Source organism: Rana temporaria, chromosome 4 (assembly GCF_905171775.1).
Source record: "Rana temporaria chromosome 4, aRanTem1.1, whole genome shotgun sequence".
Classification (NCBI taxonomy): domain Eukaryota; kingdom Metazoa; phylum Chordata; class Amphibia; order Anura; family Ranidae; genus Rana; species Rana temporaria.
The window spans coordinates 280654477-280671890 of NC_053492.1; the positions used below are offsets into that span (position 1 = coordinate 280654477).

General features: G+C 40.7%; 1 protein-coding gene across 1 annotated transcript in view; it reads right to left on the reverse strand.

The window, feature by feature from the left end:
• The window catches only part of LOC120935721 (titin-like), a 433372-nt gene that overhangs the window by 350552 nt on the left and 65406 nt on the right, over window positions 1-17414 (reverse strand). The window contains exon 4 of the mRNA XM_040347780.1: window positions 16721-16792. Within this exon, the coding sequence (XP_040203714.1) occupies window positions 16721-16792 (72 nt within the window). The remainder of the gene's footprint in view (window positions 1-16720; window positions 16793-17414) is intronic.

Sequence of the window (17414 nt, forward strand, 5' to 3'; positions counted from 1 at the left end):
CATGTAAAAGTCATATTTGTTTGATAGAAAATTACATAGAACCCCCAAACTATATATGTTTTTTTTAGCGAGACCCTAGAGAATACAATGACAGTCATTGCAACATTTGCAATGCTTTAAAAAAAATCAGTAAAGTTAGCCCAATTTTTTGCATAATGTGAAAAATTAAGTTACGCCAAGTAAATAGATATCTAACATGTCACGCTTCAAAATTGCACACACTCGTAGAATGGCGCCAAACTTTGGTACTTAAAAATCCCCATAGGCGACGCTTACATTTTTTTTACTGGTTACTTGTTTTGAGTTACAAAGGAGGTCTAGGGCTAGAAATATTGCTCTAACATTCGCGGCGACACTTCACATGTGTGGTTTGAGCACTGTTTTCATATGTGGGCGGGACTTATGTATGCGTTCGCTTCTGTGTGCGAGCACACATGGACAGGGGCACTTTACATTTTTTTTTATTTGACACTTTAATTTTTATTGTAAGAACAATCAAGCAGCGGAACAGCTGCTATGATCTTTCTTATGGTGAAGGGAATTGCGGTCTGAAAACGGCAATATCAGAATGATGCCTGTAGCTGCAGGTATCATTCAGATATACCACCACAAATCCCAGGACGTCATATGATGTACTCTGGACACCAAGTGGTTAAAGCGGCTGAAAAAAAAAGAACACCTGCAAGACAATTGTATAATGTGCTAGTATGCATCGCATGCTAGCACATTATGAAATACTTAACTTGGAATGAATCCTTCCAGCGGCACACTGTCACAGCTTAGAGGGCTGACATCTTTACTCTGTCTTTCTTCCGGGTTTGCGCACTTTGGTTATGTGGTTGGCTAGATCCGCAATGATGTCACTCCCTCACATGTGCGTGGGAGCCCCCAGTTCTGGCACGAAGCTCTGAAGGTATGCTGGACCCTTAGAATGCATGTGCCCGGGACGTCACCGTCTTCCTTTCAGGGTAAATATATTCTAAACGGTGCATGTTTAAAAGATATTAATTTCACCTGCAGGTAAGCCTCATTATAGGCTTACCTGTAGGTGAAAATTACCAAACAGGCATTATACCACTTTAATTGGGTGTGAGAGATACGACATCTGACCTGCAGATGGTTCTGCCAACTGTAAATTATTTTCTGATGTCTTGGCTTTATTGATTGACAGTGTTTACCTTGCCAGCGGTTGCATGATCTGTTTTTAACTACTGTCGAGTTTTGGTTAGTAGGATGCCTATCTGGAATTTGTGTTTAAGGCTGTTAGTATGGATAACAGCCATACTAACAGTGACAGTTGTTTTTTGTATTGTTGTCATTGTGGTCAGGCAACGCACTAGCACCTTTGCTTCTATGTTCTGGATGTTTAGTGTGCTCCTGCCCCTTTAAGGAGGGTTGGGCTCCCTCCAGTCATCTGCCCTTCATCTATCCATCAGCACACATGTGCTTCCACGGAGGAGACTTTAAAATTTAGATTTAGGACTGCAGTGCAAATGCGTGCAACTAAACCCCTGTTTTTAACGCACTGTTAGACAGGTGAATTCAGGTGATTGCTGATTGGTCGGTGTGTTGAGCTTGGTTATTCTGTGTGTTTGTTGACATGTGTCCACCCTTCCAATGCTCCTTGCTGTGAAGACCAGTCATAGGTAGGGGCAGTAAGAGTTTTTTCTAATTTAAAGTCAGCTTTTTTATCTGTCATTGTTCCTGTTAGTGAGATTTACCCTCTTTATGACCATCATCTGGAACAAAAGAAAGGGGACATTCAAAATTGTTAGTTGTCCCTGGAAAGAAATAGAAGGATAATCTTCAAATAGGAACAGGAATTCAATCAAAATTGTCTAACGCTTCCGGGTTTTGTCTACAGAACAAGTGAAGGAAAAGCTCACCAATGGAATAAAGGTGAGATAAACACTGACAAGAGTTTTAACCATCTACTCTATCCAAAGTAAAGAAAATGGCTTTAGCTATATTTTGATCCAGGGATCCCCAAAGTTTTTTTTTTTTTTTAAATAGGGCAGGGATATGCAATTAGCGGACCTCCAGATGTTGCAGAACTACAATTCCCATTAGGCATAGCAAGACTCTGACAGCCATAAGCATGAACCCAGAGGCTGAGGCATGATGGGATTTGTAGTTTTGCAACAGCTGGAGGTCCGCTAATTGCATATCTCTGAAATAGGGGGTCAGTTTGCTTTCTCTTACATTGTTTGGGGCCCTACTGTGTTAAAAAAAATGCTTGAAGAACAAAAAATGACCATGCATAAAATATTAACGAATGCCCTGCATTCAAAAAAAGTAAAAATAAAAACTGTTATCAGAAAAATTGCCCCATGCATTCGTAAAAGTAAAAAATACCCCAGCATCAGTAACAGTTAAAAAATCCTCTGCATCAGTGTTCAGTACAAATGCCCCCCATTCATTTGGAGGAATGGTGCCCTTATGTCAGTGGTCAGTGGGAGGAATGGTATCCATGTGCAGGCACTATTAAGAAGGAGATTGCTTTTGCTGATGATGGCTGTTACATTAGTTGTTGCTAAAATACACTAAAGTATGCATAAAGGGTATTTTCATTGGAAAAGCAGGTCTACTACAAGCAGCAGGCCATAATTGGCTCACGGGCTATAGTTTGAGGACTGCTGTTTTAATCCAATAAAGCTTTGGCCTAACCCATCCAATATAAAAAGCTGGCTATTTGGGTAAAGACCCATTGATTGTTACTGTGTGCTTATACAGTCATTGTTGGCACGTTTTGCTATACACATGTTTATTCCCTTTGTGTGTATTGGAACAAAACAAAAAAAAGGAGGAAAAAAATCAAATTGGACATAATGTCACACAAAACTCCAAAAATGGGCTGGTCAAAATTCTTGGCACCCTTAACTTAATATTTGGTTGCACACCCTTTGGAAAAAATAACTGAAATCAGTCGCTCCTATAACCATCAATTAGCTTCTTACACCTCTCACCCGGAATTTTGGACCATTCCTTTGCAAACTGCTTCAGGTCTCTGATTGGAAGGGCGCCTTTTCCCAACAGCAATTTTAAGATCTTTTCACAGGTGTTGAATTGGATTTAGATCTGGACTCATTGCTAGCCACTTTAGAACTCTCCAGCGCTTTGTTGCCATCCATTTCTGGGTGCTTTTTGACGTATGTTTGGGGTCATTGTCCTGCTGGAAGATCTGGAGATCTCAGACGCAAACCCAGCTTTCTGACACTTGAGGCCAGTGCGACCCAAAATCCTTTGGTAATCCTCAGATTTCATGAAGCCTTGCACATATTCAAGGCACCCAGTGCCAGAGGCAGCAAAACAACCCCAAAACATCATTCTCTGTAGGTACTGTGTACTTTTCTTTGTAGGCCTCGTTCAATTTTCGGTAAACAGTAGAATGATGTGCTTTACCAAAAATCTCTATCTTGGTCTCATCTGTCCACAAGACATTTTCCCAGAAGGACTTTGGCTTACTCAAGTACATTTTGGCAAACTGTAGTCTTGCTTTTTTATGTCTCTGTGTCAGCAGTGGGGTCCTCCTGGATCTCCTGCTGTAGCGAGTAGTAATAGTATATATATTAAATCCTAATACATCAGACAAGTATATAGCAAAATCAACAATAAGTATTGTGAATAATCTCCAGAAGCACCACCAAACATGGTGGATTTATTGAAAATATAAGTGCAAAAGTCCATAGGTAAATAAATAAGGTGCTTGTGCTCAGACGATGTCTTCAAAATCACTGTGAAAAATCTCCACCTCCACCAGCTGTAAAGTCACCCAAAACTGTGCTCAAAGGGTGGCACCTTACCAGGTAATGTTGACCTATTTATTTAAAAAGAGGTCAATAGTAGCTTTGTGTCACAATATAAGGACTTCATACGCGGCTCATAATCCTTTAGTTCAGCCTGACTCCAATATCATGCAGCGGAACAAAGAAAAGAAAAAAAACACCATAGTGTAATTTCGTTCTTAATAAAAGATTAGTATAAAACACAGTGCCAAGTGGCTCCTTACTCTTGCTGGTGCCTGTGACCCGGCACTGAGGCTGTTCGGCGTGTAAATAATGGAGATTATTCACAATACTAATTGTTGGTTTTGCTATATACTTGTCTGATGTATTAGGATTTAGTATATATACTATTACTACTCACTATATTTGTAGCACCCCCTTCATTTATATATCCAACATTTAATTCAGTTCACTGATTTTTTTGGGGAGCAGCTTATTATTTAAAATGTTTATGATTTATTATTATTCACTATTATAATTTTTCACAATATATAATTTTTTACATTTAGTTGGCGCAAGATCCTTACCTTTCCCCCAACCTTTCATCAATGTTTCTCTTCCGTCCACACCCAGAGAGATTAGCTACAGTGCCATGGGTTGCAAACTTCTTGATAATGTTGCGCACTGTGGACAAAGGCAAATCTAGATCTCTGGACATGGACTTGTAACCTTGAGATTGTTGATATTTTTCCACAATTTTGGTTCTCAAGTCCTCAGACAGTTCTCTTCTCCTCTTTCTGTTGTTCATGCTTAGTGTGGCACACACAGACACACAAAGACTAAGTTAACTTCTCTCCTTTTTATCTGCGTTCAGGTGTGATTTTTATATTGCCCACACCTGTTACTTGCCCCAGGTGAGTTTAAAGGAGCATCACATGCTTGAAAAATTATTATTTATCCACAATTTTGAAAGGGTGCCAAGAATTTTGACCAGCCCATTTTTGGAGTTTTGTGTGACATTGGGCCAGATTCACAGAAGAGATACGACGTCGTATCTCTGTGATCCGCCCGTCCTAACTATGCGGCTGATTCATAGAATCAGTCACGCATAGATAGCCCTAAGATCCGACAGGTGTAATTGACTTACACCTTCGGATCTTAGGATGCAATTCTAGGCCGGCCGCTAGGTGGCGATTCCATAGCGGTCGGCGTAGAATATGCAAATGACTAGTTACGGCGATCGTCGAAGATCCGCGCGTTCGTCGCAATCTCGTACGTCGTCGCTCGTCGGTTTTTCCCATCGCAAAGTTACACCTGCTTTAAAATGGCTTATCTTTAGATCAGCCATGTTAAAGTATGGCCGTCGTTCCCGCGTCGATTTTTATTTTTTTGCGTAAGACGTCCGGGAATACGAAACGCTAAGACGTCCGGGAATACGAAACGCTGTTACGCATGTCGCAGTTCAAAAAAAACGTTGGGGCGCCGTAATTTCGTGCAAAGCACGTCGGGAAATTTTAACACGGAGCATGCACAGAACGTTCGGCGTGGGAACGCGCCTAATTAAAATGGTGCCCGCCCCATTTGAATTAGGCGGGCTTGCGCCGAGCGGAATTACGTTACACCGCCGCAAGTTTACAGGTAAGAGCTTTGTGAATCAGGCACTTGCGCTGTAAACCTGCGGCGGTGTAACGTAAATAAGGTACATTACGCCGCTCGGGAGCAACGTAATTGTACCTGAATCTGGCCCATTATGTCCAATTTGCTTTTTTTCCTCCCTTTTTTTGTTTTGTTCCAATACACACAAAGGAAAAAAACATGTGTATAACAAAACATGTGTTACTGCAATACTTTTTTGTGAGAAATACTTGATTTTATGGGGTGCCAACAATTTCGACTATGACTGTATTTCTCAACAGCCAAATCTTTCATATTCCACGAGTATTACAGAAATCTTCAATTATTTTTAAGATAAGAAGGTTATGTGTGCAACTTCAAAATTCGTGTATACTGGTAACCAGCACTTAGATAGGAGACAGATGGGCTTAGTCAAAGCTAGTAGTAAACGCAAGCAATTGGAAAGTCATGCCATGCCTGGCAATGTGAGGTTCTTCGGCAGTTCATTCATAACTAACATTTTAAAGAGTCCCAGTTAATGAAGAGATGAGTAAACACGCTGTTTGCTACTGATTGCACAGTTGGTTCGACAATACGTTTCTCAGATCGCTTTATTTTTTTAGCGTTTGGATTTCAGATTCTGTTAGGGAGCTGCACTATGTTTAAGTGGCATCCTGTCTGAAAGATGATTGCATGCTGTCTGATTCTAATTCACAGCCTGACACAGAGGTAAAATAACACTGTACTAGAAAAAAAATGTTTTCAAATGACTTTTATTACTAGCTTGTTTGAATCCACCTCCAGAGTATTTACAAGAAGCAACAGATTTATACGAACAACTAATTTAGATGGTATTATCCAAAACAACCTCTTGTTTAGAAGAGATAAGCATGAAATGTAGGCTGTGGAGGAGGAAGCAAAGAAAACAAAACAACTTTATGCAAAAACAGAATAAATCAAAACAAAGGCATTGAAAAAAAACAAAAAAAATAACAACTTGTGATAAAACCTTTGTGATTTAAGTAATGTAAGAATAAAAGTTCATTCTTCTGAATTAAAAATGTAATAAAAATGTAAAATATGGAAATTTAGTGCCCAGCAGTCAAGAAGTAGTATACACTTCTGTCATGTTTCATTGCGGATTGCAAAATAGAACTGCAACTAACAATAATTTGGTTAACGAGAGATGTGTATGGGAAAATTTAAAACTGCTCATAGCAGTTTTACTGCTACAGGGTGACTCTTCTGTGTAGAATCACGTATATATAAGTGCTTCTGCACTTTCACCTGGACGGTGAGTGTGAACGTTAGGACTACTGATCTACAGATGGCTCTACATCCTGTAAATTGTTTTCTGATGTCTTGGCTTTATTGGTGGTGTTTAACTTGCCAGCAGTTAAATTAAATGTTTTTTATTGCCTCAGTGAGTTTTGGTTAGTAGGATGCCTGCCTGGAATTTAAGGGCCAAGCTGGACCAAAATGCCATACCTGGAATTATTTTTTAATTCAATAGGTGGTTAGGGGTTCAAATATGTAATGCAGTGTTTAGACATCAAACTGCCATATGTATGCTTAAATGATGACTCCAATTCATAAAAACTCTGCCTCTGACATTACATGATTATTTTAGTAAATATTACTGGTTAGTATATGCTACTGGAGGGCAGCACTGCATTGGTTTCATATTTTCAGCTACATAACTTTTCTACTGTGCAGACAACTAAACAAGACAATGAAGGGATGTTTTCATGTTTTTTGAAGCATAAATAGCCTTTTGAGGCTTCTCAACTTTCACTACACTTGCCCCCTATGGTTCTCTGTATGAATTTGGCCACTCATGCCCAAAAGTGCAAAGAAGAGTGAAAGAAAATTAGAAAAAATGTATCATACCATTTAACTCTAATGCCGTGTACACACGATCATTTTTCAGGTTGTAAAAAACAATGTTTTTTAAAAAATGTCATTTAAAACGATCGTGTGTGGGCTTCAGAGCATTTTTCGGGTTCTGAAAAACGACAATTTTTTTTTTGAACATGCTCTATTTTTTCACAACGTTTTAAACAATGTAATTTTTCGGGTTGTAAAAAATGATTGTGTGTGGGCTTTAACAAAGTGAAAAACCATTGCATGCTCAGAAGCAAGTTATGAGATGGGAGTGCTCGTCCTGGTAAAACTACAGTTCGTAATGCAATAAGCACATTCATCACGCTGTAACAGACAGAAAAGCGCGAATCGTTTTTTACTAACACAAAATCAGCTAAAGCAGCCCAAAGAGTAGCGTCATCCGAATGGAACTTCCCCTTTATAGTGCCGTCATACGTGTTGTACGTCATCGCGCTTTGCTAGAGCATTTTTTTTTTTTCACGTTCGTGTGTGGGCAACGTCGTTTTAATGATAAAGTTGAAAAAAAACACTGTTTTTTTTAGAGCCTGAAAAATTATTGTGTGTACGCGGCATAACACTCTAGACTCTACCATAGGAGTGCCATTATGATAAATGTAGTCATATGCACTACACAGTGCAAATAGGGAGTCGTAAGCTATATAACCCTCCCTTTCACTACAGAAAATATTTATATTTCTATAAAATTTGGATTTTCCTTTGTAAACAGAAGTCAACTTTTATTCTGTAATGGTTAGAAGATTCAGTTAGCAATCATGAGCTAGTTATTTAACCTGTGCTTGGGATTCCTGTCTAAAATGTATTGGCTTCACCTACATACCCCTTTGTGGTTACCTATAATATGTTTATAAGGTTGTAGTAAAGCTCTAGGCACACAGAGTTCCCCAAAGGAATGACTGAAACATTTTTAGGCGTAGAAGCTAGACCCACTCATTCAAACTAAAGCTGAATATATTCTTGACAGTAATAAAATGTAACTGACTAGAGTTACCATATTTTTCGCTCCATAAGACACACTCCCCCCCCAAAAAAATGGGGGGAAATGCCTGTGCGTCTTATGAAGTGAATACTGACCAGGACCGCCCCCCCCACCACTGCCGCCGCTACCGCTGCCACCGCGTAAGAATACCAGGAGTGGCCATCTGCTGTGAGCACCAGGCAATCCTGTCATCCTGAGCCTGTCATCTTGTACTTGGCCTTGCCTGTCACAGACAGAAGACAGAGCGGGCCGAATGAAGTGTGTGCCGCCACCGCGACGGCTCAGGCTGCTCTGTCGGATGTGATGATGTCCTCGCCAGGTACAGGTAAGGCTACGTTGTATGGCACAGGCAGGCTGAATTTTATGGCACAGGCAGGCTGCATTGTATGGCACAAACAGGCTGCATTTTATGGCACAGATGGCTACATTGTATGGCACAGACTGGCTGCATTGTATGGCACAGACAGGCTGCATTTTATGGCACAGACAGACTGCATTTTATGGCACAGGGAGAGTGCATTGTATGGCGCAGGGAGGGTGCATTGTATGGCACAGGCAGGCTGCATCGTACAGCACAGGTCAAGGTGCATTATATGGCACAGGTCAGGTTGTATTGTATGGCACAGGTCAGGTTGCATTGTATGGCACAGGTCAGGTTGCATTTGATTGACATTGATCAGGCTGCATTTCATGGGCACTGGTAAATATTTTTGCACACCATTTGGTTCAGAATATTTGTTTTTCTTGTTTTCCTCCTCTAAAACCTATGTGCCTCTTGAGATCAGGTGCGTCTTATGGAGCGAAAAATACGGTAAGTAAGAAGCAGACTTTCTAAGTTGAATTGACAATGGTGAATGCACTTGGAAGCCTGTGATATTGTTCTCTGGAAGACAACACGAGTAGGACAACTGGGTCACTTAAACCCACAACATGAGCTCTGTCTAATCTGAATCAGCATTTGGAACAGAATTGAAAGTGACTTGCAACCTACCAATATTTTTTCTATCTGTTAAAGCTGTATGGAGGTGGGGAACTATTCAGCAGAAAACAAAAACAGCTAATACACATAGGCCCGGATTCTCGTAGCACTTACGCTGGCATATCTCGAGATACGCCGTGTAAGTGTCCATGTGCGCCGTCGTATCTATGCGCCTGACTTTGAAAGCAAGATACGCCTGTAAATAGGCTTCATCCGACCAACGTAAGTTTCCCACGCCGTCGTATCATGGGCGCATATTTACGCTGGCCGCAAGGGGTGCTCCTATTGATTTACGATTTGAATATGCAAATGAGTGAGATACGGCGATTCACGAACGTACTTGCGCCCGGTGCATTAATATACGCGGTTTACGCAAGTCGTACGTCCGGCGTAAAGTTAAGCCTCATAAAGCAGGTGTAAGTCATGTTAAGGTATGGACCAGGGAACAGCCGTCATGTTTTACGTCGTTTACGTAGTAGTACGTGAATAGGGCTGCCTGTAGGTTACGTTCACGTCATAGGCAGTGATTCGAAGTATCTTAGGCGTTCGTTCCGACGTGATTCTGAGCAGGCGCATTGGGAAGCGTCCACGGGACGGCGCATGCGCCGTTCGCTCGGGCCATCATTTGCATGGGGTCACGGTTCATTTAAATGGATCACGCCCACTTCCACCTACTTTGAATTAGGCCAGCTTACGCCGAAGAATTTACGTTACGCTGGCGCAACGTTGGGAGCAAGTGCTTTGTGAATACTCTGCTTGCCTCTCTGTGTTATGTCGGCGTAGCGCATATGAGATGCGCTACGCCGGCAGAAATATGCGCCGATGTATCTGAATCCGGCCCATAGTCTTTACAGCCAATTAGGAGTTTTAGAATGCCTTCAGACTGTGCTTAAGTCCTTAGGGCCAGATTCACAAAAGGGATACGACGGCGTATCTGCTGATACGCCGTCGTATCCCTGTTTCTATCTATGCGACTGATTCATAGAATCAGTTACGCATAGATATCCCTAAGATCCGACAGGTGTAATAGTTTTACACTGTCGGATCTTAGGATGCAGTACCGCGGCCGCCGCTGGGGGGATTTTGCGTCGCAAACCAGCGTCGGGTATGCAAATTAGCAGTTACGGCGATCCACGAAACTTTTTCCCGTCGTTACGTGGCCGCAAGTGTTAGTTTGCCGTCGCAAAGATAGGGCACCTTTTACAAAGTGTAAACTTACTACACCATGTAAAAGTATACCCATCTTTCCCGCGTCGCTTTTGAAATTTAAAAAAAAAAAAAAAAATTTGCGGCGCAAGTCTTTTTTTCACGTCGCGATTCACAAAACGTCGGCGCGTCGTAATTTCGCGCAAAGCACGTCGAAAAATTTGCGTCGGGAGCATGAGCAGTACGTCCGGCGTGGGAGCGCGCCTAATTTAAATGGTACCCGCCCCATTTGAATTGGCCTGCCTTGCGCTGGACGGATTTAGGATACACCGCCGCAAATTTCCAGGTAAGTGCTTTGTGGATCGGGCACTTAGACAGAAAATTTGCGGCGATGTAACCTAAATCGGTTACGTTACGCTGTGCCCGGGCTACGAGAATCTGGCCCTAAGGGCTTACTGAGATGAGTAATTAGCTGCATGATGCAGAAACAGACCATCTCCTTGTACTAAAACATAATTTCTTGCTTGACAAGGCCCCCCTTCATTGTTATGGATTCATCTCCATACACCTGTATATTACTTTGACTTAGATTGGTAGAGTGTTGACAGTGGACAGTTCAACAGTCAAACTAATTTCTTATTATGCATTGAATGACTGCTAGTGTCAAGGTTGCCAGTTTCTGTGTATATTTGTTGATCATAGATTTTTACTTTCTAAAACCCTCTCATCAGAATCCTTTTGGCATATTTCAGCTTCATTAGATATAAATTAATTCAATCAACAGAAAAAAGAATCTAATGAATCTAATGAATGTCTCTCATTTATTAGTTTATAAGATTCACTATTCATTAGACTGATTAAAAGGCAGGGGTTCGGTCTAAAAAAAGAAAAAACATATGTAAAACAATATGTATAATTTTTATAATAGCAGGATAAAAGGGAATGGAAACTCATGCCTCTAGCAAAATCTTAATGAGATTTTAATTTTTGAAACACTTATTCTAGTTGAAAAGTATTTTTTTTAGTTCTTTAGTAAAGTTTATTGTAAAATTGTGGTATGCTAACTTACAGATGTAGCTTGTCTGCTGTCATGTAACACATCAAAACACAGTTGATTGCAACCAATCAGATTTTATTTTGCTAATATCAGTCTTGTAAATGGTGGATTCTGATGGAAAGCTATGGTTTATTTGTATTAGAGGACCTAAGCTGTCAAAGTTATGTTCACAAAAGACACAGGACCCTTTCCCAGTATTGTCTATAGTTTATTTCTATAGCTGACTAGGGTTGAGCGAACCCGAACTGTAAAGTTCGGGTTCGGTATGAACTTTGGGTTTTTCCCGGACCCGAACCCCAATAGTTGGAAAAAGTCTGGGTTCGGGTTCGGAGTTCGGGTATGTTTTGGCGCGCTGCACGGCAGCCAATCGCCATTCGTGTTACTACTGTGACTGGGAACTGATCACAGCCATGCCTACTTATGGCATGGCTGTGATTGGCCAGTGCAGCATGTGACCCATCATGTGACGTGCCTCTATATTAGATAGAGACACACAGCACAGATCGTCACTCTGCTTCACTCTAGATAGGGAAAGGCTGGTGGAATCTGCTGCATAGGGAAAGTGTTAGGTGTATCTGGCTCGATTTCACTTATGTGAGGGGAAGGTTCCTGATTCTGCTGAGGGAAAGTGTTAGGTCTATGCTGTTATACTGCTCCAGAAATATCAAGAAGCACACGTTATTTCTTTGATATCTGCATCATCTTATGGCATCTGGCTCGTTGTCACTGCTTCACTTATGTGAGGGGAAGGTTCCTGATTCTGCTGAGGGAAAGTGTTAGGTCTATGTTGCTCCAAAAATATCAACAAGCACTCTATTCCTGTGACATCTGCTGTGGTTCATATAGTTTAGGAATTGTGTTCAACTATAGTGGCTGTTTGCAATCTATAGGTGACTCTGAATATTTCAACAGCACTACAACTGCCACACCACCTGTGCACCTGTGATATACTGTGTTTCTGTCAAGTACATAGTCAGGCAGGCACAGGTTCCTGAAATATTTGTTCTAAGGGGCAGTCAGCACTGTATAGGTGACTCAGTATTTCAACAGCAGTACACCTGCCACACCACCTGTGCACCTGTGATATACTGTGTTTCTGTCAAGTACATAGTCAGGCAGGCACAGGTTCCTGAAATATTTGTTCTATAGGGGCAGTCAGCACTGTATAGGTGACTGAGTATTTCAACAGCACTACACCTGCCACACCACATGTGCACCTGTGATATACTGTGTTTCTGTCAAGTACATAGTCAGGCAGGCACAGGTTCCTGAAATATTTGTACTTGTCATGCTCTTCCCGACATTTTGCTGCCATTTGCAGCCCTCCAGCCCTTTCCCTTAGTTTTTTAGAGACATTTTTGTAGTCAAAAGTCCGGGTCCCCATTGACTTCAATGGTGTTCGGGTTCAGGTCAAAGTCCGGGTTCGGGTTCGGTCCCGAACGCGAACTTTTTTTTCAAAGTCCGGGTTCGGGTCCGAACCCGAACATCCAGGTGTCCGCTCAACTCTATAGCTGACCTTTTTCACTTTCTGACTTGCCATGCCTTGTTCTGAGCTGTGGAGAAGACTATCTTGGTTGAGGATCAGGGATTGTGTTCCTTGTGTTAGAATTGCCTCCTTGATATCTTTTGATCTGACAATGAGCATCAGGAGAGCAGCATAGGGCACACATCCACAATATAAATTGAGCTGGAACAGGAAGCTTACTGTACTGCAGGTCCTCAGGTGCAGCCAGTGTCGGGACAAGCTCATCATCTGGTGCCCACTGCTCCCTTTCCTCCAGAGGGTTTAGGTGGGTAGGAGATAGGTGGTAAGAGGGAAAGGAGGGCATTTTAAAGTGGAAGGTAAGTGCTGTAACTGGAGGGGAGGAGATTAGTGTGGGGGGGGGGTTGAGGTACATGGCACAGAGGCACTGTAATTAAATGGGAGGCATGGGTAATTAGGCAAGAGAAAACTTCTCTCTGAGAAAAAAGGTAAACATCTACCATTTACTCCAAACTGCATACAGCTTTTTGGTCATCATCAATGCACTGTATAGAAACCATAGCTTCTATGACGTAGGGCATTAGACCAAACAAGACAAGTTATGGTGGCAAGAAACTACAGGAATCAAAAAGCTGTAATCAGTGCATAGCACAGAAAAACATTTTTAAAGAGATTGAAATGGATTGTTATTTTTTGTTTTTGAAATAACAAACATGCTATATTTACTTGCTCTATGTAATGGTTTTGCACAAAGCAGCCCCGATGCTCCTCTTCTCCAATCCCCCACTGGTGCTCCTGGCTCCCCCCTTCCGAGTGTCCCTATAGCAAGCCTCCTGTTCATTGACACACAGAGCACTGCTTTGCCCTGCCCTCCATTCCCCCCTCACTGGCTGTGATTGACCGCAGTGGGAGCCAATGGCTCCATTGCTGTGTCTGAACGAATAAGGAAGGCAAGAGACTCCTCTCTCATGCACAGCACTGGATCAAGATCGGGCTCGGGTGGTGGGGAGGGGGGGGGGGCATTCAGATGTTTTTTAAAGTTTTAAGAATCCATTAAGGTAAAACACTTTCTGCCTACAGCCACTTTTAAACAAAAGGTGTCCACTTGTCAGAGTATGCAGCTGAATTAAATTCTTGTTCTATAAGACTATATTTGCACTATACAACAGTGGTTTTGGATGTGCATTTGGCTGTTTGGGGTGTAAAGAAATGATTGACATGTCTCTGCCCAATGTCTTGAAATTAAGGAACAATTTTCTTATTTTTGGGATGTGTGATGAAATTAAACATGTGAATACCTTCAGTTTTAAGAATGCTTTATCATGTTATGCACTGAGTAGATATTGGGGGCTTATTGATTCCTTAAGTCTCTTCTTACCCTAACTTGTCTCATTGGGTCCCAAGCCTATAGAAGTCTCTATACCCGTTAGAAGTCTATAGAAGCCTCTATAGAAGTCATGGTTTCCATACATTGTACTGATGATTGGCAGAAAACCTGAAACAGCAGTATGCGGTATGGAATAGTTTGCTTCTCAGCTTTTGACAACTTAGATCAAGTCCCTGAGTCGGAAGTTAGAGGGTAGTAAGCATAAGTCTTAGCCTTGTGATGTGTTCTAAGCATGAAATGCTGCCAATAGGATAGATGCTAATGAACACCCTATAGAAGTGATTGCTGCTCTAGTTTCCCTAGAGGGGGCTTAGGTAAATGTGAAGTCATATATGGTGGTGCCAATTTTCTTACCATAGGGCTTTGATGAACTGGAGTATACATGCATCACAAAAATGCAGCCAAAACATGCTGCCCAAAGATTATGGAAACTAGAAGAAGTCAGTGTTTTTTTGAGAGAAAATCTGCAAGGTGTCTTATGCAGGGATTCAGAGAAAGGATATTTTGGCATTGTTGGATAGCCTGAAGTGAAGGGTCTTTGATTGTGTGTTGGGTGCAGATGGAGCATTCTTTTCACAACACTTTCTGTTTTAGGAAGTCTTTAATCACTTTCTGCCAAGGCTATTGTCAATTGACGGCTGCGTGGGACATTTGTCATTCCAGTTGGACATCATATGATGTTGCAGAATGTGCATCGCAATAGGCCTGGGCAGGAGGGGGTGAAAGTGTCCTCTATTGAAGCTATTAGCTATGCACTAATTAGATGATGTAGGCTTTTTGATTCCTTAAAGGCGACCCCCCCCTTTTCCCAAGTTAATGTGCTTAACACTGTCTATGTAAAAAAAATAGAGATTTGCCTCTTATGGTTACCACTTTCTTGTGTCCTTGAATTCATTGCCGTTGGGGAAATGCACCTCTTCTGAAGCATGTGCCACATGACGTTACATCGATTTGCTTGTAAAAAACATCCTCTGAAATCTTGCGATCTCTCAGATTATTTCAACAGATGCATGTAATGTTGCACATCGCATGCGCAAGATAAGGCTTATGACATCATGCTCCTTATTTTGGTATGAGCGAATAATGACATACGTTTTCAAAATGGTGGCACAGAAGTGAGGGATCGGGTAGCACAGAAGCAGAATGAAAACTAATAAACACAAAAAAAAAGTCATATGGACATAAATGAGTATTTCCCTCTTTACATATTATTGCCAATTTTTAGAGGGGGTGGGTCAAATTTATGTCCCATCTCACCATAACCTGTATGCTTATATTTCCTTCTTTGGTCCCAAGCCATCCTTGTTAAAACCATGATATTGCATATATTCCACTGACTATGGGATAAAGACCTTCAACAGCTTTATTATTTTTCAGAATAAATGGCTACATATTATTAGGCTTTTTGTATGCACTACAGCAGTGGTTCTAGATGTGGATTCAATTGTTTGGGGCATAAAGGAATGATTTGCATGGTTCAAATCACTGCCCAGGAACAATCTTCCTATTTTTGGCATCTGTGACAGAATGTGGCATGAGTTTATCTTTGGTTTTAGGAAGATTTTACTGTGCAACACACAGATTAGAGTTGAATGTTTTTTCTTTTTTGTTTTCCTTTTTACGATAACCCGTATGGTTATACTGTAACTTTGAGAATAAAACAGAGAGTCCTGAACTCCTTGGAGCCTAGAGTTCTTGTGTGAGCACAATAGAGTGCTAGGAAATTTCTCAACCACCACTAGTAATTTTTTAATATTGGGACCCTGCTGCAATCTTTCTTCCTAATAATTTGGATATGGAACACATATAGTGCAAGGCTTCTTCCCTTTTCTATGAAGTTATATATCGCGCAAGATATGAGAAAAGCTCTGTAGGCGACAACAGAGGCTCACTTGAGATGCTTAGAAGAGCTTGATATTACCCTGGGTTAACTCCTGCTTTTACAGACTGTCACAAAAATAAAATCACATCTATTGCATTATTTAAGCGTCCAGACATGTACAACATACAGTATGGCTTTCAGTAGAAACAATATAGTAAACAATGCATAGCCATTCCTTAGACCAAATAGTCACATTTTCAAAAGAACCCCTTCAGGGACTGTCCGTTAAACCCACAAAATATATCTGCTCTAATTTCAGTTTCAATATTTTTATTAAGTTTTTCTTTTCAGGATATAAAAAAGAATACAAAAAATAGCAACAACAGTAATTTTCTATGGTAACATACACAGCAGTATGGGCTCATCTGCTCTAACTACAACACTATTTCAGCATTTAACAGAAAAAGTAAGTGTTTAATAATAGCAGGTAAAAAATGTAATACATACAAAAAAAATTGCAAATAGAGAAATACTCCTGTATAAGTGTCCTGGCATGTGACAAACATACTCTTCTGCATAAATAAATATATAACAAATAAAGCATTTTTTTTTTCATAAATCAATACCTTTTTTGGGAGGCAAAGAAGGTGGGGCTGCTTTTCCCGGTGTTATTGCAGGGGTTATTGGCAACCGACCAGCTGTGACAAATAAATAAACAGAATTAGTCATTAAAACATGTATATAGGCAACATTTTCTTTTGAAATAGACAAATATATTATATATATATATATATGTATATATAAAAGATAAACTGTATTTCCACAGAAATACTGTATGTTATTTACGTTTTTTTGTACAATGTTGATGTTTTAGACACTGAAATGCACTTTACTTAGAAATTAAAATCAAGATCACGTTGAATACAAAACTCAATGTGTAACAGGAATTTTAAGAAAGGATCTTGTATGTGATTGAATGATTGACATAAAAGCAGTTTTACTTACATAATCAGTAAACATTCACTTTTCTTAAGTGAATAGTTTTCACTTGTTTAGAAAAATCTATCTGTAAATTTGCATTGTGAGATAAAGTCTTAAAATTCATCCATTGTGTAACACTTAAAAGCAGGAAAGCCAGCACGTTTTTTTTTTTTCTTACAAGGCAGTCCTGTGTGGCAGGGAATCTGTCCTGATTTTTCATCTGCTGCAGTTATGTATCTTGTACAGCTCTTATCCCTCCCCAGCCCGTGACTAAATAGTAGACATGTGCATTTGTTTCGTCCGAATGCATTTTTGTCCGAATTTCGGGTATTTTCTTTA